The sequence below is a fragment of the Nerophis ophidion genome, linkage group LG16 (assembly GCF_033978795.1).
Source record: "Nerophis ophidion isolate RoL-2023_Sa linkage group LG16, RoL_Noph_v1.0, whole genome shotgun sequence".
Lineage (NCBI taxonomy): Eukaryota > Metazoa > Chordata > Actinopteri > Syngnathiformes > Syngnathidae > Nerophis > Nerophis ophidion.
This window is the reverse complement of record NC_084626.1, coordinates 51,893,312-51,918,311: the sequence shown is the minus strand read 5'-3', so window position 1 is coordinate 51,918,311 and position 25,000 is coordinate 51,893,312. Positions and strand designations below refer to the sequence as shown.

General features: G+C 42.2%; 1 protein-coding gene across 5 annotated transcripts in view; it reads right to left on the bottom strand.

Moving 5' to 3' along the window:
• inavab (innate immunity activator b) overlaps window positions 1-25,000 on the bottom strand; it is a 90,856-nt gene that overhangs the window by 19,205 nt on the left and 46,651 nt on the right. For all 5 annotated transcript variants that reach the window (XM_061875478.1, XM_061875477.1, XM_061875479.1 and 2 more), the window contains 5 exons: window positions 19,362-19,495; window positions 5,066-5,194; window positions 4,769-5,000; window positions 2,500-2,553; window positions 2,162-2,426 (listed from right to left, as the gene is read on the bottom strand). In XM_061875478.1, coding sequence (XP_061731462.1) covers window positions 2,162-2,426; window positions 2,500-2,553; window positions 4,769-5,000; window positions 5,066-5,194; window positions 19,362-19,495 — 814 coding nt within the window. The remainder of the gene's footprint in view (window positions 1-2,161; window positions 2,427-2,499; window positions 2,554-4,768; window positions 5,001-5,065; window positions 5,195-19,361; window positions 19,496-25,000) is intronic.

Below are 25,000 nucleotides of genomic sequence, written 5' to 3'. Positions count from 1 at the left end.
TTTATTTTTCTGCATTCGTGCAGATTTGGGCCTATTCATCTACTTTATTAATACTGTGAAGGATATTTTCTTGATGCTAACAAATATCACGGAAGACATTACAATGTTGTCATCCGTGTCCAAGAAAGCACTTCTCTTATCTGCACAACAACAACAACAACAACTAAGTTTTAGTTTGTTATGAAAATGGAGAATGCAAATAGGGTGGATTGGAGCAACAATCACAATATTTATTACTAGGACTTAACATGACGTCAGTTTATTAGCACAAGCAGGTCTTCTAACCACAAAAGAACACCAACTAACTGTCCTTTCTTTACGTTTAGTTCTGCTCTCAAACATGACTAATATACCGCATTTCCTTGAATGGCCGCCGGGGCGCTAATTAATTTAAAACTTCCAAAGGCATGCGGTAAAAGTAAGCATGCGGTACTTATTTTAAAACCTCTTCTCACTCCGGCACTTACCAAAGGCATGCAGTAAAAATTTGAGTGTGATGTAAGGATACTATCATGAAAAGCACATTTAATTAAAAAAAAAAGGTATTATGGTTTAACCTTTACTTATAAATATAGTCCATGCCAGCTCCTTCTGATCAAAAGCATCGATAACTTCTCTATAGAAGTCTTCCTTATCTTTCTTCAGTTTTAAAAGTCTGTCTCGATGGAGATCTTCCTTTATTACCTCCTCCAGCACATAACACGTCACTCATTTCACTTCTTCTGCAGCCGAGTAGTCGCAAGAAGGATCACTAGCGCCCTCTACCACCAGGAGGCGGGAGTCCTTTAATGACTCATATTTGACAGACGCAGCTACGGTAGTGTGACGGTCTCAAGCCGTCGTCTTGCGGGTTCCCAGGACCACCAAGGAAGGACATGGCTTGCGCAGTTTGACTTTGTTCATTTTTCAATAAAACCTCAGTCCAGGTCGCTCTTCCGCTCCTCCTCTCCGCTCGCTCGCCGCCATCTTGGGCCGAGCTCCAGCGTGCCCTGCCTGTCTGTCGGACCGTCGGCTCCACAGGTATATTAATAAAACATAGCTGCTTACTGTTCTTTTTTAGCATAGCTTGGACCTTAAATCCTACTGAATAGCTCTTAATCTTCTTCCCTTTATGCGATTTCAAATTGTTGGTATTGAAATCAGCCTACTCCATTTTGAAAATGATGACAGGGGAAGTGTCACTCGTGACGTCACAAATTTGACTCGGTGGTAATGCTAAGCTTGCGCTAATTATTTTGCGAAGCGAGTTTTAGCCGGCAGTAATTCAAGGCAGGCGCATACTACGATTCAAGGAAATACAGTAATCTAGAATAAACCGGATTGCATCACAGAAAGTTTCTCAAACAAATCAAACATTTTACAAAGTGATCACTGCAGACACCAGCATGGTCCCATTGTACTCCATAAGATGATGAAAGAGACATTTTAAGAGCCCTTTCCTCCAAAACTCTGTTTACTCATTTGACAACTACTAGCACCTGTTCACCAGCAGGTGGCAGTACTGCACCTCACTTGTAACGGTTCTACCTGAAGGAGGAAGAGGGCCGTAAGAGACTTGAAATGGCCCCGAGAGACATTTGTCGTCTTCTGCTCTGAGCTGTAAACATCTCGAAAGATAAAGGTCAGAATAATTGTATCTAAGTTGTTAAAACTTTGTGTTGCCATGAAGGATTGTAAATCTCCACTCTGTAGGATGGGAAGCAACATGAAGTTGTTGGGTTTCTTTGATGTATTGTAATCTACAGAAAGATTTTGTCTGGACCTAAGATTTATAAAGCGGAGAGAAAGCCGGGCCTGGCCAAGCTCCAGGTGACCTTTTCTTTCAACTGTTTTGTAACAAAGGCAATGGCTGTTTACGACCCCCGTCCCTTAGAAACAGCTGTTGCCATGTAATCAGGGAAAGTCCAAATAAAAGAAGAAGCGTACAATCTTTCGTCAGAGTGTGGGACGACACTGTACAAGTGTACAGTGTCTACGCGTTTCCCCTCATTGAGACAAACGTAATTCCTTTCTTCTTGTCTTGTTTAATAGATGTCATCAGTGTTTGAACCCGACAATAAGAGAGAAGTAAGACTGTGGTCCTAGTTCCTAAAACATGCTGGACCCAGCTGGGTTCTTCTTCATTTTAAGAAGCTAACGACTCCACGACGGACTTCATTACCTGGTTTTGGAGGAGGAACGTGACTTCTTTTGGTACGGCTGGTCCAGGCTCGACTCAGTCCAAGGCGAGTGCTGAATGGGAGGCGGGTCGTAGGCGGCGGGGCTGGAGGTCAAACTCACAGCCGCGTCCAGGCCGGAGTCAGGAGCCGCGCCCACGCTGGGTGACGGGTAGGGGGAGTCCGGGTGGGACTCTGAGGACACGCGAACCGGCGCTGGTGGGTCCATCTCTCTGGGATATAGAAGTCCTGAAGACTCGCCGGCTACTTCTAGAGGAACATATGACACACTTTAGAGCCAGGACCTCATCAAATACTCTTGCTGGTAGCCTGGGAGTCTTACCTTCATCCAGGACCAGCGAGTCCGACAAGGAGCTGTCGTCAGAAGCGCCAAGATCTGAGCAAGTCAAGCACATGAACGCTGGAGTGGTTAGAGTGTCCGGTTGTGAGTTCAAACCCCGGCCGAGTCATACCAAAGACTATAAAAATGGGAGCCATTACGTCCCTGCTTGGCACTCAGAATCAAGGGCAGGAATTGGGGGTTAAATCACCAAAAATGATTCCCGGGCGCGGCCACCGCTGCTGCTCACTGCTCCCCTCACCTCCCAGGGGGTGATCGAGGGGATGGGTCAAATACAGAGGACACATTTCCCCACACCTTGTTTGTGTGTGACAATCATTGCTACTTTAACTTTTAACTTAACTTAGCAGGTATGCACCTCGGTTTCAGTTTCATACATTTTGGTATTTCACTAATGCTAACTGTAAGCATGCTATTGTTAGCATGTTTACATAGTAGTGTTAACATGCTAACTTTTTTTTTTTTAGCTCTTTATGTTTATATTGTTTGTTTCTTGGTGCGATCTGGACAGGCTAACTGTTAGCATTTCAGTTCGGCACACGCGCACACACACACACACTTATGTTAACTTTATTTTATTTTATTTTTTTTTTAGCTCTTTATGTTTATATTTTTTGTTTCTTGGCGCGATCTGGACAGTTTGCTAACTGTTAGCATTTCAGTTCGACACACACACACACACACACACACACAAACACACACACACACACACACACACACACACACACACACACACACACACACACACACACATGCTAACTTTTTTCTATTTTTTTTCCAGCTCTTTATGTTTATATTTTTTGTTTATTGGCGCGATCTGGACAGTTTAATAACTGTTAGCATTTCAGTTCGACACACACACACACACACACACACACACACACACACACACACACACACACACACACACACACACACACACACACACACACACACACACACACACACACACACACACACACACACATATATGTATATGTACATATACATGTATATATGTATGTATATTTATGTATATGTACATACATATATATATATACATATATACATGTGTATATGTATTTACATTTATGTATATTAATATATACATACATACATACATATATGTATACATATATATGTATATAAGTCATTAATTTGACACTTAGTCATTATTTTGTCTTAGTAAGTCAATATTTACTAAGTCAAAATAATGACATATTTACAGTAAGTCATTAATTTGACTTAGTCATTATTTTGTTTTATTAAGTCAATATTTTTCTGCACTAACAAAATAAGAGTCTCAGAAAGCTGGCGTGCACAAGTGATGTGCACGCCAGCTTTCTGAGGGATCACTTGTGCACGCCAGTTTTCCGAGACTCTGTATTTAGTTAGCGCAGGCAGCATGAAGCAGGGCTTTTATTGTGAAGATAGGAAATGTGCAGTCGGCCTTTAGAGTTTTGACGGAAGGTACGGCGCGAGAGTCTGTCGAAATAAAAAGTGTTTCTCGCCTTCCTCTCGGTCATATTTTCATAATAATGATCTTGCAGCAGCCAGCGTCATCTCACAAGACCCTCCGGTACCGTGAATGTCATTTAAGTGACGTCTTGGTGAAGATTGATGATCACTCATTTTTAGGTCTATTTTTTTTAAAAGCCTGGCTGGAGATCGACTGACACACCCCCCGCGGTCGACTGGTAGCTCGCGATCGACGTAATGGGCACCCCTGCTTTACCGAGTTGCCTTGTTTAATTGTTTGGTTGTCAAATGTTAGAGTTGTATTATTAAATAGAGGTCGGTGTCTAGCAGGACCGATAATCAGCATTTCCGTTTTTTTGGCGTTGAGTTGCAAAAAGTTAGCGGACATCCATTGTTTAATTTCATTAAGACACGCCTCCAGCTGACTACAGTCCGGCGTGTTGGTCAGCTTTAGGGGCATGTAGAGTTGGGTGTCATCAGCATAACAGTGAAAGCTAACACCGTATTTGCGTATGACGTCACCTAGCGGCAGCATGTAGATGCTGAAGAGTGCAGGGCCAAGGACCGAACCCTGGGGAACTCCACACATTACCTTAACGTAGTCCGAGGTACCGTGAATGTCATTTAAGTGACGTCTTGGTGAAGATTGATGATCACTAATTTTTAGGTCTATTTTTTTTAAAAGCCTGGCTGGAGATAGACTGACACACCCCCCGCGGTCGACTGGTAGCTCGCGATCGACGTAATGGGCACCCCTGCGTTAGAGGATCCAGGCCATGGTCCAGGTTCTCACCTTGCAGTGGGATGTTGAAGGCAGGAAGCGGTGAGGAGCGGCCGTGCTCCAGCCGCAGCTTGAAGGCGGTCTCCTGCAACTGTCGCAGCTTCTTCTCCTCACACCTGCTCTGCTTCAGGCGACTCTTCCTCACCGCCTTGGCCAGGTGGCGCTCCTGGCACAGCTGACGCGCCGCCTCGTAGATCTTGAACTGGAGGGCCAGCTCGGCGTCCACCTGGTTCAGGGCCGACACCTGCGGAGAGAAGGGGGAGAGGGGTTTGCGGGCTGTACAGTAGCGGGGTGTGTCACCGGACCTACTCGAACGTCGCCTCCCCCGGGGATGCTGTGCGGGTCCAGCAGGAAAGCAGCGCCGATGCGTTTGCGGATCTGCGGAGGTTTCTCTCCCGGCAGCAGAGGATAATCTCCTGACAGCCGGCCCGTCAGCTCCTGAACAACAAACATCACATCTGCTCATCTTTCTAACTTCTTTTTCCTGCAATGAATAAAATACACATTTCTACTGGAAACAAAATCTTAAGCACTGACATAAGTATGTCCAATGTGATACGTATTTTGAAATATACATATATATATATATATATATATACACACACACACACATATGGGCTTCACGGTGGCAGAGGGGTTAGTGCGTCTGCCTCACAATACGAAGGTCCTGCAGTCCTGGGTTCAAATCCAGGCTCTGGATCTTTCTGTGTGGAGTTTGCATGTTCTCCCCGTGAATGCGTGGGTTCCCTCCGGGTACTCCGGCTTCCTCCCACTTCCAAAGACATGCACCTGGGGATAGGCCCCTCCCACTTCCAAAGACATGCACCTGGGGATAGGTTGATTGGCAACACTAAATGGTCCCTAGTGTGTGAATGTTGTCTGTCTATCTGTGTTGGCCCTGCGATGAGGTGGCGACTTGTCCAGGGTGTACCCCGCCTTCCGCCCGATTGTAGCTGAGATAGGCGCCAGCGCTCCCGCGACCCCGAAAGGGAATAAGCGGTAGAAAATGGATGGGGTGGATACACACACATATTATATATATATATATATATATATATATCAATCAATCAATCAATCAATCAATGTTTACTTATATAGCCCTAAATCACTAGTGTCTCAAAGGGCTGCACAAACCACTACGACATCCTCGGTAGGCCCACATAAGGGCAAGGAAAACTCACACCCAGTGGGACGTCGGTGACAATGATGACTATGAGAACCTTGGAGAGGAGGAAAGCAATGGATGTCGAGCGGGTCTAACATGATACTGTGAGAGTTCAATCCACAATGGATCCAACACAATCGCGAGAGTCCCGTTCACAGCGGAGCGAGCAGGAAACCATCCCAAGCGGAGGCGGATCAGCAGCGCAGAGATGTCCCCAGCTGATACACAGGCAAGCAGTACATGGCCACCGGATCGGACCGGACCCCCTCCACAAGGGAGAGTGGGACATCGAAGAAAAAGAAAAGAAACGGCAGATCAACTGGTCTAAAAAGGGAGTCTATTAGTCTATTAGTCTAATATATATATATATATATATATATATATATATATATATATATATATTTATTAGGGATCCACCGATTAATCGGTAACCGAATATATTCGGCCGAATATGGCAAAAAAAGCCACATTCGGCCTTGGGTGGAATGAGTTAAAAACAAGGCCGAATAGTGGCGTGTGACGCAATTTTTGGACGCAGTTGTCACACCTATGGATCATGTTTTGTTTTGTCATGTTATGTTTTTGTTTTCTGGACTCCTGTTCTGTTTTTGCACTTCCTGGTTTCGTTTGTTTCCATGCCAACCTCACTAGTTTTCACCTATCACGTCCCTGTTCTCAGCCTCACCTGTTTTCACTAATCATCACAGCTATTTAAGTCACTCTTTTTCTTGTCTTTGTCCGGGGATCTTCTGTCATAACTTGGCTCGGACGTGGATTGTTTCTTCGATGCAGATGAGGATCAACACGAGCGAGGCGTGGATGTGGGTACATGATTTATTAAATAAACAAACTCTGTAGTCAAAAATAATCAAACTAAGGGCGCTCACAAGGAGGTATAAAACTTGGCTACAAAATCTAAACAGGAAACAAAAACACTTGCTCGATTGGCATGAATGAACTAAGAACAGAAACAGCACGATGGCATGACTATAAACAACTAAAACAAAACACTTACTGTGACAACAAAAACCAGGAGGCAAAAATAGCAAGGTGCGTGGCATGGAGAATGAAAGTTGGTACGGCATGGGTATTGAAAGTTAGTGTGAAGATCCCACTTATACACCTGTATAAGTGTATGAGGTTACATGCACACACTTATTGAGATTTACTTGAGCCTTCTGTTTACATTATTAGCCTGTTGTGTAGGCTACCTGTATAAGTGTATGAGGTTACATGCACACACTTATTGAGATTTACGTGAGCCTTCTGTTTACATTATCAGCCTGTTGTGTAGGCTACCTGTATAAGTGTATGAGGTTACAAGCACACACTTATTGAGATTTACTTGAGCCTTCTGTTTACATTATTAGCCTGTTGTGTAGGCTACCTGTATAAGTGTATGAGGTTACATGCACACACTTATTGAGATTTACTTGAGCCTTCTGTTTACATTATCAGCCTGTTGTGTAGGCTACCTGTATAAGTGTATGAGGTTACATGCACACACTTATTGAGATTTAGTGAGGCCTCTGTTTACATTATTAGTCTGTTGTGTAGGCTACCTGTATAAGTGTATGAGGTTACAAGCACACACTTATTGAGATTTAGTGGGGCCTCTGTTTACATTATTAGCCTGTTGTGTAGGCTACCTGTATAAGTGTATGAGGTTACAAGCACACACTTAATTGAGATTTAGTGGGGCCTCTGTTTACATTATTAGCCTGTTGTGTAGGCTACCTGTATAAGTGTATGAGGTTACAAGCACACACTTATTGAGATTTACTTGAGCCTTCTGTTTACATTATTAGCCTGTTGTGTAGGCTACCTGTATAAGTGTATGAGGTTACATGCACACACTTATTGAGATTTACTTGAGCCTTCTGTTTACATTATTAGCCTGTTGTGTAGGCTACCTGTGTAAGTGTATGAGGTTACATGCACACACTTATTGAGATTTACTTGAGCCTTCTGTTTACATTATCAGCCTGTTGTGTAGGCTACCTCCTCTCTGAGCTGCAACCTTATCGTGGTAGAGGAGTTTGCGTGTCCCAATGATCCTAGGAGCTATGTTGTCCGGGGGCATAAAGCCCCCTGGTAGGGTCTCCCAAGGCAAACAGGTTCTAGGTGAGGGATCAGACAAAGAGCAGCTCGAAGACCTTTATGAAGAAGAAACATCATGGACCCAGATTTCCCTCGCCCGGACGCGGGTCACCGGGGCCCCCCTCTGGAGCCAGGCCCGGAGGTGGGGCACGATGGCGAGCGCCTGGTGGCCGGGCCTGTTCCCATGGGGCCCGGCCGGGCACAGCCCGAAGAGGCAACGTGGGTCACCCCTCCAATGGGCTCACCACCCATAGCAGGGGCTATAGAGGTCGGGTGCATTGTGAGCTGGGCGACAGCCGAAGGCAGGGCACTTGGCGGTCCGATCCTCGGCTACAGAAGCTAGCTCTTGGGACGTGGAACGTCACGTCACTGGGGGGGAAAGAGCCTGAGCTAGTGCGCGAAGTCGAGAAATTCCGGCTGGATATAGTCGGACTCACTTCGACGCACAGCAAGGGCTCTGGAACCACTTCTCTCGAGAGGGATTGGACCCTCTTCCACTCTGGCGTTGCCGGCAGTGAGAGGCGACGGGCTGGGGTGGCAATTCTTGTTTCCCCCCGGCTCAAAGCCTGTACGTTGGAGTTTAACCCGGTGGACGAAAGGGTAGCCTCCCTCCGCCTTCGGGTGGGGGGACGGGTCCTGACTGTTGTTTGTGCTTATGCACCAAACAGCAGTTCAGAGTACCCACCCTTTTTGGGAACGCTCGAGGGAGTACTGGAAAGTGCTCCCCCGGGTGATTCCCTTGTCCTACTGGGAGACTTCAACGCTCACGTTGGCAACGACAGTGATACCTGGAGAGGCGTGATTGGGAAGAATGGCCGCCCGGATCTGAACCCGAGTGGTGTTTTGTTATTGGACTTTTGTGCTCGTCACAGTTTGTCCATAACAAACACCATGTTCAAACATAAGGGTGTCCATATGTGCACTTGGCACCAGGACACCCTAGGCCGCAGTTCCATGATCGACTTTGTAGTTGTGTCATCGGATTTGCGGCCTCATGTTATGGACACTCGGGTGAAGAGAGGGGCGGAGCTTTCCACCGATCACCACCTGGTGGTGAGTTGGCTGCGATGGTGGGGGAGGATGCCGGACAGACCTGGGAGGCCCAAACGCATTGTGAGGGTCTGCTGGGAACGTCTGGCAGAGTCTCCTGTCAGAAAAAGTTTCAATTCCCACCTCCGGAAGAACTTTGAACATGTCACGAGGGAGGTGCTGGACATTGAATCCGAGTGGACCATGTTCCGCACCTCTATTGTCGAGGCGGCAGATCGGAGCTGTGGCCGCAAGGTAGTTGGTGCCTGTCGGGGCGGCAATCCTAAAACCCCTTGGTGGACACCAGCGGTGAGGGATGCCGTCAAGCTGAAGAAGGAGTCCTATCGGGTCCTTTTGGCTCATAGGACTCCGGAGGCAGTGGACAGGTACCGACAGGCCAAGCGGTGTGCAGCTTCAGCGGTCGCGGAGGCAAAAACTCGGACATGGGAAGAGTTCGGGGAAGCCATGGAAAACGACTTCCGGACGGCTTCGAAGCGATTCTGGACCACCATACGGCGCCTCAGGAAGGGGAAGCAGTGCACTATCAACACCGTGTATGGTGCGGATGGTGTTCTGCTGACCTCGACTGCGGATGTTGTGGATAGGTGGAAGGAATACTTCGAAGACCTCCTCAATCCCACCAATACGTCTTCCTATGAGGAAGCAGTGCCTGGGGAATCTGTGGTGGACTCTCCTATTTCTGGGGCTGAGGTCGCTGAGGTAGTTAAAAAGCTCCTCGGTGGCAAGGCCCCAGGGGTGGACGAGATCCGCCCGGAGTTCCTTAAGGCTCTGGATGCTGTGGGGCTGTCTTGGTTGACAAGACTTTGCAGCATCGCGTGGACATCGGGGGCGGTACCTCTGGATTGGCAGACCGGGGTGGTGGTCCCTCTCTTTAAGAAGGGGGACCGGAGGGTGTGTTCCAACTATCGTGGGATCACACTCCTCAGCCTTCCCGGTAAGGTTTATTCAGGTGTACTGGAGAGGAGGCTACGTCGGATAGTCGAACCTCGGATTCAGGAGGAACAGTGTGGTTTTCGTCCTGGTCGTGGAACTGTGGACCAGCTCTATACTCTCGGCAGGGTTCTTGAGGGTGCATGGGAGTTTGCCCAACCAGTCTACATGTGCTTTGTGGACTTGGAGAAGGCATTCGACCGTGTCCCTCGGGAAGTCCTGTGGGGAGTGCTCAGAGAGTATGGGGTATCGGACTGTCTTATTGTGGCGGTCCGTTCCCTGTACGATCAGTGCCAGAGCTTGGTCCGCATTGCCGGCAGTAAGTCGAACACATTTCCAGTGAGGGTTGGACTCCGCCAAGGCTGTCCTTTGTCACCCATTCTGTTCATGACTTTTATGGACAGAATTTCTAGGCGCAGTCAAGGCGTTGAGGGGTTCCGGTTTGGTAACCGCAGGATTAGGTCTCTGCTTTTTGCAGATGATGTGGTCCTGATGGCTTCATCTGACCGGGATCTTCAGCTCTCGCTGGATCGGTTCGCAGCCGAGTGTGAAGCGACCGGAATGAGAATCAGCACCTCCAAGTCCGAGTCCATGGTTCTCGCCCGGAAAAGGGTGGAGTGCCATCTCCGGGTTGGGGAGGAGACCCTGCCCCAAGTGGAGGAGTTCAAGTACCTAGGAGTCTTGTTCACGAGTGAGGGAAGAGTGGATCGTGAGATCGACAGGCGGATCGGTGCGGCGTCTTCAGTAATGCGGACGTTGTACCGATCCGTTGTGGTGAAGAAGGAGCTGAGCCGGAAGGCAAAGCTCTCAATTTACCGGTCGATCTACGTTCCCATCCTCACCTATGGTCATGAGCTTTGGGTCATGACCGAAAGGATAAGATCACGGGTACAAGAGGCCGAAATGAGTTTCCTCCGCCGTGTGGCGGGGCTCTCCCTTAGAGATAGGGTGAGAAGCTCTGTCATCCGGGAGGAACTCAAAGTAAAGCCGCTGCTCCTTCACATCGAGAGGAGCCAGATGAGGTGGTTCGGGCATCTGGTCAGGATGCCACCCGAACGCCTCCCTAGGGAGGTGTTTAGGGCACGTCCAACCGCTAGGAGGCCACGGGGAAGACCCAGGACACGTTGGGAAGACTATGTCTCCCGGCTGGCCTGGGAACGCCTCGGGATTCCCCGGGAAGAGCTAGACGAAGTGGCTGGGGAGAGGGAAGTCTGGGTTTCCCTGCTTAGGCTGTTGCCCCCGCGACCCGACCTCGGATAAGCGGAAGATGATGGATGGATGGATGGATGTGTAGGCTACCTGTATAAGTGTATGAGGTTACATGCACACACTTAATTGAGATTTAGTGGGGCCTCTGTTTACATTATTAGCCTGTTGTGTAGGCTACCTGTATAAGTGTATGAGGTTACAAGCACACACTTATTGAGATTTACTTGAGCCTTCTGTTTACATTATTATCCTGTTGTGTAGGCTACCTGTATAAGTGTATGAGGTTACAAGCACACACTTATTGAGATTTAGTGGGGCCTCTGTTTACATTATTAGCCTGTTGTGTAGGCTACCTGTATAAGTGTATGAGGTTACAAGCACACACTTAATTGAGATTTAGTGGGGCCTCTGTTTACATTATTAGCCTGTTGTGTAGGCTACCTGTATAAGTGTATGAGGTTACAAGCACACACTTAATTGAGATTTAGTGGGGCCTCTGTTTACATTATTAGCCTGTTGTGTAGGCTACCTGTATAAGTGTATGAGGTTACAAGCACACACTTATTGAGATTTACTTGAGCCTTCTGTTTACATTATTAGCCTGTTGTGTAGGCTACCTGTATAAGTGTATGAGGTTACAAGCACACACTTATTGAGATTTACTTGAGCCTTCTGTTTACATTATTATCCTGTTGTGTAGGCTACCTGTATAAGTGTATGAGGTTACAAGCACACACTTATTGAGATTTACTTGAGCCTTCTGTTTACATTATTAGCATATCTACTGTGGCTAAGCAGACTTTTGCCAAAAGGACAATAATTCATTTGTTGTGGGTTTATCCACTTTAATGCACTTTATTTTGTTTTGGAATGCATGTTTTGTTTGAAGGCCTAATAGAAATGAAAAACTTTGTGCTTTTTTTTTTTGAAAAGCAAAGGCTACTGGAATATTAAAAAAATGTAAATATTCATCCATCCATTTACTACCGCTTATTCCCTTTCGGGGTCGCGGGGGGCGCTGGCGCCTATCTCAGCTACAATCGGGCGGAAGGCAGGGTACACCCTGGACAAGTCACCACCTCATCGCAGGGCCAATATTCAATAAAAAATTACTTTATTTGAAAAACATGTCTAAATATTTATTCTAGGCTATTTATGCAATATAAAAAAAATTGTGAAAAACTGCATTCATTATTCGGTATTCGGCCAAGCTAAGTTTTATTCGGCTTCGGCCACAAATTTTCATTTCGGTGCATCCCTAATATACATATATATATATATATATATGTATATATATATATATATATATATATATATATATATATATATATATATATATATGTATATATATATGCATCCCTAATATATAAATAAATATATATATATATATATATTATAAATAAATATATATATATTTGAAGGCCTAATATAAATGAAAAACTTTGTGCTTTTTTTGAAAAGCAAAGGCTACTGGAATATTTCAAAAATGTCAATATTCTATAAAAAATACTTTATTTGAAAAACATGTCTAAATATTTATTCTAGGCTATTTATGCAATATAAAAAAAATTGTGAAAAACTGCATTCATTATTCGGTATTCGGCCTTCGGCCAAGCGTTTAAATTTTATTCGGCTTCGGCCACAAATTTTAATTTCGGTGCATCCCTAATATATATATATATACATATATATATATATATATACATACATATATGTACATACAGTATATATGTTAGCATTTCAGTTCGGCTTTAGCTTTTCAGCAATCACATGAAATGTTTTACCAATATTGTATTAAAGTTTGGTACTTGACACTTACATTTAGCATTTTAGCATGTCTAAGGCTAAGACCGATTTTTTAATTTTATTTTAATCTTCTATTTTTTTCTCCCCCCCCCCTTTGTTTACCTTTATCTCATCTTTTTTGTAAGGGGCGCTGGAAGCCGACAGACCCGTCAGCGATCCTGTTCTGTCTCCCTGTAATGTTTGTCTAATCTTGAATGGGATTGTGCTGAAAATTGTAATTTTCCTGAAGGAACTCTCCTGACGGAATAAATAAAGTACTATCTATCTATCTATCTATCTATCTATCTATCTATCTATCTATCTATGTCAACATGAGCCTACTAGCCTTTTTGACTTCATTTAGCGGGTATGCACCTCAGTTTTGGTTTCATACAACTTGGTATTTCACTAATGCTAAGTGTAACATGCTATTGTTAGCATGCTAACATAGCACTGCTAACATGCTAACTTTTTTAGCTAATTTTGTTTATATTTTTTTTTTACTCTACACCAGGGGTAGGGAACCTATGGCTCTGGAGCCAGATGTGGCTCTTTTGATGACTGCATCTGGCTCTCAGATAAGTCTTAGCTGACATTGCTTAATATGATAAATAATGATTAATTCCACTTGTAATCACAGTGTTAAAAATAATGTTCAAAATATAAAACATTCCTATGCATTTTTAATCCATCCATCCGTTTTCTACCGCAACTGTTCAAGAATTTGCGTTAGAAGTTATTTATTTATTCTTGGTTAGTGTGGGGCTTGCCCTCCTGGGTTTCATCAGACCACCAAAACCGACGTGAGAGCCTGTTTCAGGGTTACACTATTGTTTTATTTTTCAGTAAGTCTCTCAGTTGCTTTCCAGCAATTGTCTTTTTCTCTTTCGTTCTTGCTCGCGCTCTGGCTCCAGCCCCAACCCCGTCTCTCCTCCTGGCTGCTGCTTATAACACAGCAGCAGGTACGCACCTGTCGCTAATTTCGAGGCCGGTCCTGGCAACACCCCGCTTCGCTGCAGGCCCGCAGGCCACGCCCCCTTACAGTTAGCTTCAGAATAACAATGTTATTACAAAGAATAAAATACTTACTATACTCTAGAAATGTTACTTAAAAATGCACGCGTTTAGTTGTGTTCAGTGTTAAAAATATTTTTTATATGGCTCTTACGGAAACACATTTTAAAATCGGCTCTCTCAGACAAAAAGGTTCCCGGCCCCTGATTTAGCGGGTATGCACCTCAGTTTTGGTTTCATACAACTTGGTTTTTCAGTAATGCTAAGTGTAACATGCTATTGTTAGCATGCTAACATAGCACTGCTAACATGCTAACTTTAAAAAATTTTTTTTTTTTAGCTAATTTTGTTTATATTTTTTGTTACTGGACACTATGTAGCCAGTGTGCTAACCATTTGCCATTTCAGTTTGTTTTTGGTTCTTCGGCATTCACACAACATTTATGCCTACACGGCATTTTGTTATTATTTAAAACAAAAGTAAAACAAAGTCAGTCCGTGGCCCCACAGTGGGTTGTAAAGTATCTCTATCAGCTGGCATAGACCAAAGTCAGCCATGCGTGAGAGCTTGTAAAGCATGAGGTTGTCCTTGCATGTTGAGACATAGACCTTCAAGGTGTCCATTACACAATTCTAGCACATTCTTCACAGCCTTCTGGTGGACCAGCAGCAAACCTCCATGAAACCCCCCCAGCCCCACACCTCATGATGTCATCACTGCTACATAAAATGCATTGTTTAGGCTGCAGCTGGCGTATAGGCGTGTACGTATATGTACATGTACATGTTATTGATCACCAGGACTGCGGGGAAGGAGAAGGTGTGGCGCCTCCAACTCCGTCACCCGGGCAGGTCCTGACAGGAGTGCCCAGCCCGGGTGTCAACGGGGAAGAAGGATCACTTCTGGGATTTTTTACCCTGAAGCAACGCTCGGATGATGTGTCCACTTTCACAACAACGGGTCTTGACTACCTCCACCTCGACTTGGATGTCCAATTCCCGCTACTTTTGACCTGATTCTGATGACGTGCATTGATGGGAATCAGACATAACTTCCACATTTTCCAGTTTACAGCTTTTTATACTCATTTTTATACCCTTTGCAAGAAATACATAGGAGTTAACTCTATAGCTCGCTAGCGCTAGACATCTATTTGGTTAACGTGGCCAGGATGGTGCGGGACTTTTATTGTGAAGACAGGAACTGTCTTTAAAGGGGAACATTATCACAATTTCAAAAGGGTTAAAAACAATAAAAATCAGTTCCTAGTGGCTTGTTGTATTTTTTGAAGTTTTTTTCAAAATTTTACCGGTCTCGGAATATCCCTAAATAAAGCTTTAAAGTGCCTTATTTTCGTCTCTCTGCGAAGACACTGGCCATTTCCCTGTGACGTCACACAGTGCTGCCAATGTAAACAAACAATGGGAATACCACAGCAAGATATAGCGACATTAGCTCGGATTCAAACTCGGATTTCAGCGACTTAAGCGATTCAACAGATTACGCATGTATTGAAACAGATGGTTGGAGTATGAAAATATTGAAGAAGAAACTAAAGCTATTGAGCGAATAGCTATTGACGCTATTCATAGCCATAGCATGGCCGAATAGCTGCGTTAGCATCGCCGGTAAAATGTGCGGACCAAACGATCAGGACTTTCGCATCTTGTGACACTGGAGCAACTTAAATCCGTCGATTGGTAAGTGTTTGTTTCGCATTAAATGTGGGTGGAAGGAAACGTAATATAGTTGCAAATGCATCTGCAGGTTATCCATACATCTCTGTGCCATGTCTGCTTTAGCACCGCCGGTAAATAGCATGTTAGCATCGATTAGCGTAGCATGTTAGCATTTATTAGCTGGCAGTCAACAACAACAAAACTCACCTTTGTGATTTTGTTGACTATCGTTGCAAATGCATCTGCAGGTTATCCATACATCTCTGTGCCATGTCTGTCTTAGCATCGCCGGTCAAATGTGGAGACACTCTGGCACATTCAATGGGGGTCTGGCGGCAGACACTCTGGTACATTCAATGGGGGTCTGGCGGCAGACACTTTGGTACATTCAATGGGGGTCTGGCGGCAGACACTTTGGTACATTCAATGGGGGTCTGGCGGCAGACACTCTGGTACATTCAATGGGGGTCTGGCGGCAGACACTCTGGTACATTCAATGGGGGTCTGGCGGCAGACACTTTGGTACATTCAATGGGGGTCTGGCGGCAGACACTCTGGTACATTCAATGGGGGTCTGGCGGCAGACACTCTGGTACATTCAATGGGGGTCTGGCGGCAGACACTCTGGCACATTCAATGGGGGTCTGGCGGCAGACACTTTGGTACATTCAATGGGGGTCTGGCGGCAGACACTCTGGTACATTCAATGGGGGTCTGGCGGCAGACACTTTGGTACATTCAATGGGGGTCTGGCGGCAGACACTTTGGTACATTCAATGGGGGTCTGGCGGCAGACACTTTGGTACATTCAATGGGGGTCTGGCGGCAGACACTTTGGCATCTTGGGGCCAGTGGTGCAACTTGAATCCCTCCCTGTTAGTGTTGTTACACCCTCCGACAACACACCCACCAGGCATGATGTCTCCAAGGTTCCAACAAATAGTCAAAAAAACGGAAAATAACAGAGCTGAGACCCGGTGTTTGTAATGTGTTGAAAATGAAAATGGTGGGTGTGTTACCTCGGCGACGTCACATTCTGACGTCATCGCTTCCAGCCCGATAAACAGAAAAGCGTTTAATTCGCCAAAATTCACCCATTTAGAGTTCGGAAATCGGTTCAAAAAATAGATGGTCTTTTTTCTGCACCATCAAGGTATATATTGACGCTTACATAGGTCTGCTGATAATGTTCCCCTTTAGAGTTTTGGGGGTCGATACGGAGAGAGAGTCTGTTGAAACAAAAAGTGCTTCTCGCCTTACTGTCGGTTGTTTTTTTTTCTTTCTTCACAGTGAGCCACCTTCACCTTGATGATCAGTATTTTTTAGTTCTACTTTTCCTTTTAAACCCTTCCCGATCGACCGGTTGCTCGCAATTGATCTAATGGGCAATAAAGTATCAGACGTAGCTGGAGATCTATGTGTATGTAATATATGGATGTATATATGTATGTGTATATATATATATATATATACATATATATATTAATATATATATATATATATATGTGTATAGGTAAAATCCACATTTTTATTTTTTTTACTCTTTAGGTAATTTTTTTTAAATATTTAGATTCATAGGCACTGTATGTATAAGTTACTATATGTATGTGTGCATAAATGTATGTAGGTATGTATAATATTGGATGTATATATATATATATATGGATGTAATATATATACAAATTGATGTATAAATGTATGTATGTATGTATGTGTATATATGAAAATGTATGTATGTAGAATGTATATGTTAATATATGTATGTATATATGTATGTATGTATGTATATATATTATTGGATGTATCTATGTATGTATATTTATATGTATATATGTATGTAATATATATACGGATTATGTATAAATGTATGTGAACATATGTACAGTATCTGTGAGTATGTATGTATTTATATAAATGTATGTATGTATATATGTAAACATATATGTGTACACATAAATATATAAATGTGTACTTATGTATAAATGTATGTATGTATATATATTATTGGATGTATCTATGTATGTATATTTATATGTATATATGTATGTAATATATATACGGATTATGTATAAATGTATGTGAACATATGTACAGTATGTGTGAGTATGTATGTATTTATATAAATGTATATATGTAAACATATATGTGTACACATTTATATATTTATGTGTATTTATGTATAAATGTATGTATGTATATATATTATTGGATGTATCTATGTATGTGTATATATATATATATATATATATATATATGCATCTATGTATATATGGATTTTATATATCCAAATTATGTATAAAATGTGTGTGTACATACGTATGTGCTAGTATGTTTGTATTTATATAAATGTATCTATAAGTTTATGTGTGTAGGGTATATATGTAAACATATATGTTTATACATGTATATTTGAATGAATATATGTATGCAAATATAAATGTATGTACATATGAATATGTATCAATATATGTATGTATAATGTATATGTTATTATATGTATGTGTATTTATGTATAAATGTACAGTATGTATGTATAATATTGGATGTATGTATGTATATATACATATATACATGGATGTATATATATATATATACATATATACAAATTGATGTATAAATGTATGTAAGTACATAAGTGTATGTATGTTTTTATATATGTATGTGTGTATGTATAATGCATATGTTAATATATATATATGTATGTGTATATATATATATATATATATATATATATATATGTATGCATATATTTATATATATATGCATCTATGTATATATAGATGGATGTATATATATACATATATATACATATATATGGATGTAATATATACACAAATTGATGTATGTATGTATGTATATATATTATTGGATGCATGAATTTATATGTAAACATATATGTGTATACATATATATGAATTAATATATGTATGGATGTATGCATGTAAAAATAAATGTATGTACATATGAATATTTATCTATATATGTATGTATAATGTATATGTTATTATATGTATGTATAATATTGGATGTATATATATATGGATGTAATATGTATACAAATGTATGTATACATGTAAGTGTATATGTATGTAAGTATTTAGATACATATATAAATGTATGTATATATATATATATATATATATATATATATATACAAATTTATGTATACATGTAAGTGTACATGTATGTATGTATTTATATACATATATAAATGTATGTATATTTAAGTTATTTTTGCAAAATGGACTCTGGTACCAAAAAAAGAAAAAAATAATGTTTGTCTGTAAACAAATAAATAAATTTGATGTACAAACAAGAAGAAGAAGTACATAATGACTTCCTGGGTGGATCTAATAGCAACAAGTCAAAGGGCCAACAAGTGCAATAACTTTTAGTTGTCAAGGACTCCCACTTGTTAAGAACTTCTCTTTTTCTTTCTAGTCTCTCAACCCTGTTTGCAAACTCCCCCTGTGACAAATTCTAAGTAAGCTATCTTCTTCTCGCCATGAGGCTAACACCTTCAAAAGAGAAACTTGCACATACGGGGGAAAAAAAGCTCTTGGTTGTGCTTTTGTGAAGGTGCAGTAAAGGTCTCGGCAAGCCTTCCTACATAAAAAGGTGTGCACCGTCTGCTCTGACAATGAAAGGAGGACATGAGCGGTGTTTACTCACGGCTTCTCGGATGCAGACCTCCTTCAGCTCTCGGAGGCACAGGTCCAGTCGCTCTTGGAGCGCCTGGTGCTTCAGCCGCATGGCCCGCGTGTGCGTGCTGACGTCCTTGGCGTGGGACGTCGGGCTGTCCGAGCCTGCGGCGTGCACAGAACAAAAACACACTCAGGGCCGACGGTTTGCGTGTACTAAAACACGTGCAAAACTGATCTACTAAACTTATGAGCAGAGGATTGCGCAGAATAAATGTGTATTCATGAGTATGTAAAATATCACTCAAAAATGGGAGGAGAAGATGCAATAACAATGAATCCCGGGCGCGGCCACCACTGCTGCTCACTGCTCCCCTCACCTCCCAGGGGGGGTGATCAGGGATGATGGGTCAAATGCAGAGAATATCACCACCACACCTAGTGATTGTGTGACAATCATTGGTATTTTGACCAATAAAATGACTTACTAAGTCATTTTATTATGACTTAGAAAGTCAATAAAATGACTTACTAAGTCATTTTATCATGACTTAGTAAGTCAATATAATGACTTACTAAGTCAAATTAATGACTTGCTGTAAGTAGCGTTTGCAATAAGCGTTTGAAAAACAGACTTAAAAGTGGGGCAACATGCTGACATATGCTCAACTCATCATGCTTAGTTTATTACCACATTTGGGAAGCCTGACGTTGATTTTTATTACTTGCTGCCGAACACGCTCGCCTGCTCCTAAAACCAGCAATGTCACGACGTGACGACGACCGCTACTTTACAGGGGTGGTATAGTACCGAAAATTATCCATTAGTATCACGGTACTATACTAATACCGGTATACTGTACAACCCTAATATGTTGAACATAAATGAATAAAAAAAAACAACATGTATTTATTTTACAGTAAAAGTCTGGCAACTAAGCTGCCAGTTTTTTGTTTTTTTTTAACAGAGGTAACATCCACAGATTTTTTTTTTACTCCACGGATTTTTTTTTACTCTTTAAGTAATTTAGTTTTTTTAATATTTAAATTCATAGGCACTGTCTGTATATATGTTATTATATGTATGTATGCATAAATGTATGTATGTTTAATATTGTATATATATATTCATCTATATATATATATATAGATGTAATATATATACAAATTGATGTATAAATGTATGTATGTATATATGTGTATGTGTGTATATATAAATGTATGTATATATGAAAATGTATGTGTGTATGTATAATGTATATGTTAATATATGTATGTATATGTGCATAAATGTATGTATGTATATATATTATTGCTTCACGGTGGCAGAGGGGTTAGTGCGTCTGCCTCACAATACGAAGTTCCTGCAGTCCTGGGTTCAAATCCAGGCTCGGGATCTTTCTGTGTGGAGTTTGCATGTTCTCCCCGTGAATGCGTGGGTTCCCTCCGGGTACTCCGGCTTCCTCCCACCTCCAAAGACATGCACCTGGGGATAGGTTGATTGGCAACACTAAATGGTCCCTAGTGTGTGAATGTTGTCTGTCTATCTGTGTTGGCCCTGCGATGAGGTGGCGACTTGTCCAGGGTGTACCCTGCCTTCCGCCCGATTGTAGCTGAGATAGGCGCCAGCGCCCCCCGCGACCCCGAAAGGGAATAAGCGGTAGAAAATGGATGGATGTATCTATGTATGTATATATATGTATCTATGTATATATGTACAGTATGTAATATATGCGAATTATGTATAAATGTATGTGAACATATGTGTGAGTATGTATGTATTTATATAAATGTATGTATGTATGTATATATGTAAAGATATATGTGTACACATGTATGTGTATGTATGTATAAATATATGTATGTATATATATTATTGGATGTATCTATGTATGAATGTATGTATATATATATATATGCATCTATGTTTATATGGATGTAATATATACAAATTATGTATACATGTATGTGTACATATGTATGTGTGAGTATGTATGTATTTATATAAATGTATGTATACAAGTCTATGTGTGTATATATGTAAACATATATGTGTATATATGAATGAATATATGTATTTATGCATGTAAATATAAATGTATGTACATACGAAAATGTATCTATGTATGTATGTATAATGTATATGTTATTATAGTTTGTCCAACACCTCACAATTGCGAGGCGGACATGTGTCAACACTTTCGGGTGCTTCGAACGTCATTTGTGTCAAGTCAAATCTTTTAACATTAGCATCGTTTGTCCGTAACTTTGGGGTTTACCAACATTAGCGTGCTACCAGCGAGTCGGCGAGACTGATTATCAAGCTCGTGTATAGCTACTATCAAGATGTTAGCAGGAACATGCGACACAAAATTTTGTAAATTAGGTCATATTGACAAGTCGTGTGCGTTAGCATATTTTAGCATTGAGTTCGTTAGCATTAGCTACCCGCACGTTTTGTTCGTAGTAAATATTAGTTAGCAAGTGTGAAAACATTTTACATTCATGAGCTACTTTCAATTGTAACAGCTAGCAACTCCACGTCCATCTGCAGGCCTCTCCAAGGTTTCTCATAGTCATTCACATCGACGTCCCACTGGGGTGAGTTTTTCCTTGCCCTTATGTGGGCTCTGTACCGCGGATGTTGTTGTGGCTTGTGCAGACCTTTGAGACACTTGTGATTTAGGGCTATATAAATAAACATTGATTGATTGATTGATATGTATGTGTATATATGTATATAATATTGTATGTATGTATACATACAGTGGGGCAAAAAAGTATTTAGTCAGCCAGCAATTGTGCAAGTTCTCCCACTTCAAATGATGACAGAGGTCTGTAATTTTCATCATAGGTACACTTCAACTGTGAGAGACAGAATGTGAAAAAAAATCCAGGAATTCACATTGTAGGAATTTTAAAAAATGTATTTGTAAATTATGGTGGAAAATAAGTAAGTCAAGCATTCAAAGCTCTCACTGATGGAAGGAGGTTTTGGCTCAAAATCTCAGGATACATGGCCCCATTCATTCTTTCCTTAACACGGATCAATCGTCCTGTCCCCTTAGCAGAAAAACAGCCCCAAAGCATGATGTTTCCACCCCCATGCTTCACAGTAGGTATGGTGTTCTTGGGATGCAACTCAGTATTCTTCTTCCTCCAAACAGTTGAGTTTATACCAAAATGGATTCATGGATGATACAGCAGAGGATTGGGAGAATGTCATGTGGTCAGATGAAACCAAAATAGAACTTTTTGGTATAAACTCAACTCGTCGTGTTTGGAGGAAGAAGAATACTGAGTTGCATCCAAAGAACACCATACCTACTGTGAAGCATGGGGGTGGAAACATCATGCTTTGGGGCTGTTTTTCTGCTAAGGGGACAGGACGATTGATCCGTGTTAAGGAAAGAATGAATGGGGCCATGTATCGTGAGATTTTGAGCCAAAACCTCCTTCCATCAGTGAGAGCTTTGAATGCTTGACCAAATACTTATTTTCCACCATAATTTACAAATAAATTCTTTAAAATTCCTACAATGTGAATTCCTGGATTTTTTTTTCCACATTCTGTCTCTCCCAGTTGAAGTGTACCTAGGATAAAAATTACAGACCTCTGTCATCATTTGAAGTGGGAGAACTTGCACAATCGGGGGCTGACTAAATACTTTTTTGCCCCACTGTATATATCCATCCATCCATTTTCTACCGCTTATTCCCTTTCGGGGTCGCGGGGGGCGCTGGCGCCTATCTCAGCTACAATCGGGCGGAAGGTGGGGTACGCCCTGGACAAATCGCCACCTCATCGCAGGGCCAACACAGATAGACAGACAACATTCACACTCACATTCACACACTAGGGCCAATTTAGTGTTGCCAATCAACCTATCCCCAGGTGCATGTCTTTGGAAGTGGGAGGAAGCCGGAGTACCCGGAGGGAACCCACGCATTCACGGGGAGAACATGCAAACTCCACACAGAAAGATCCCGAGCCTGGATTTGAACCCAGGACTGCAGGACCTTTATGTATGTATTTATATACATATATAAATGTGTGTATGCATAAGTTAGTTTTGCAGAACGGACTCTGATATCAACAAAAGAAACAATAATGTCTGTCTGTAAACAAATAAACACATTTGATGTACAAACAAGAAATGTATTGTTACAAGCGGCCCTCCATTGGCAGCCGTGACTGCGGTGTGGCCCTCGATGAAAACAAGTTTGCCACCCCCGATTAAGAAGAATGTTGTTGTTTTTAATGGCGACAATGAAAGTGTGCAGCTGGTGTGAGTGTTCCGACTGGTATGGCCCGTCGCCACGGCGACTAATGACATCAGGCTTAGTCCCCCCGGCTGCAGGGGAGGAGCTTCGGCGACGATGCATTGAGGAGCGCATACCTTTGGAGATTATTAACAGGTATTGACAAACACAGGAAGCGAGCGTGACAAAAGAATTCCTCCCTTGATGGACGGACACTCGCTCATTGTGTGGAGGAGACGCCACGCGCTCCAATTAAAGCCGCGAGGAATGTGACCTCGGGTCAGAAGGCAGCAGGAGGACAACAACAACACGGCTGCTGTGTGGGAGACGACAACACAACATCAACGCCTTAGGCGGTGTTTACAACAAAAAAAAAGGTTGCAAAATAAAGTGCGGCAAAGTGACGTCACAAAGTGACACGGCTCTAGTTTGTTGTTGTTGGTGGAAGGACAAAGTCCATTAGGTTAGGGTTGTACGGTGTACTGGTACTAGTATAGTATCGCAGTACTATAGAATCAAAAAATGTACTATACCCTGTTTGAAAAGTACTGGTTATCCCTTTTTTTTTTCCAGGCATGATGGTGCGTCTTCGTCACGTCGTAACATTGCTGGTTTTAGGAGCAGAGGAGCATGTTCGGCAGTGCACACACACAGAGTGCTTACAAGCAGACACAGTGTGTAGACAGAAATGGGAGAATGGACGCATTTTGGTGTAAAAAAGGCACCCTTTAAGACATGGGTGTCAAACTCTGGCCCGCGGGCCATATTTGGCCCGCCGTGTAATTTCATTTGGCCCTTGAGGCAATATCAAATAAACATTAGAACTGGCCCGCCGGTGTTATACAGCAGTGCCGCTGTTTTTCTGGACAATTGATCCGTGTTAAGGAAAGAATGAATGGGGCCATGTATCGTGAGATTTGGAGCCAAAACCTCCTTCCATCAGTGAGAACTTTGAATGGTTGACCAAATACTTATTTTCCACCATAATTTACAAATAAATTCTTTAAAATTCCTACAATGTGAATTCCTGGATTTTGTTTTCACATTCTGTCTCTCACAGTTGAAGTGTATATATCCAAAGACATGCACCTGGGGATAGGTTGATTGACAACAATAAAATTGGCCCTAGTGTGTGAATGTGAGTGTGAATGTTGTCTGTCTATCTGCGGTGAGGTGGCGACTTGTCCAGGGTGTACGCTGCCTTCCGTCCGATTGTAGCTGAGATAGGCACCAGCGCCCCCCCCGCGACTCCAAAGGGAATAAGCGGTAGAGAATGGATATAGATATATATATATATACACACACACACATATATATATATATATATACATACATACATATATATATATATATATACATATATGTATGTATATATATATATACACATATATGTATGTATATATATAT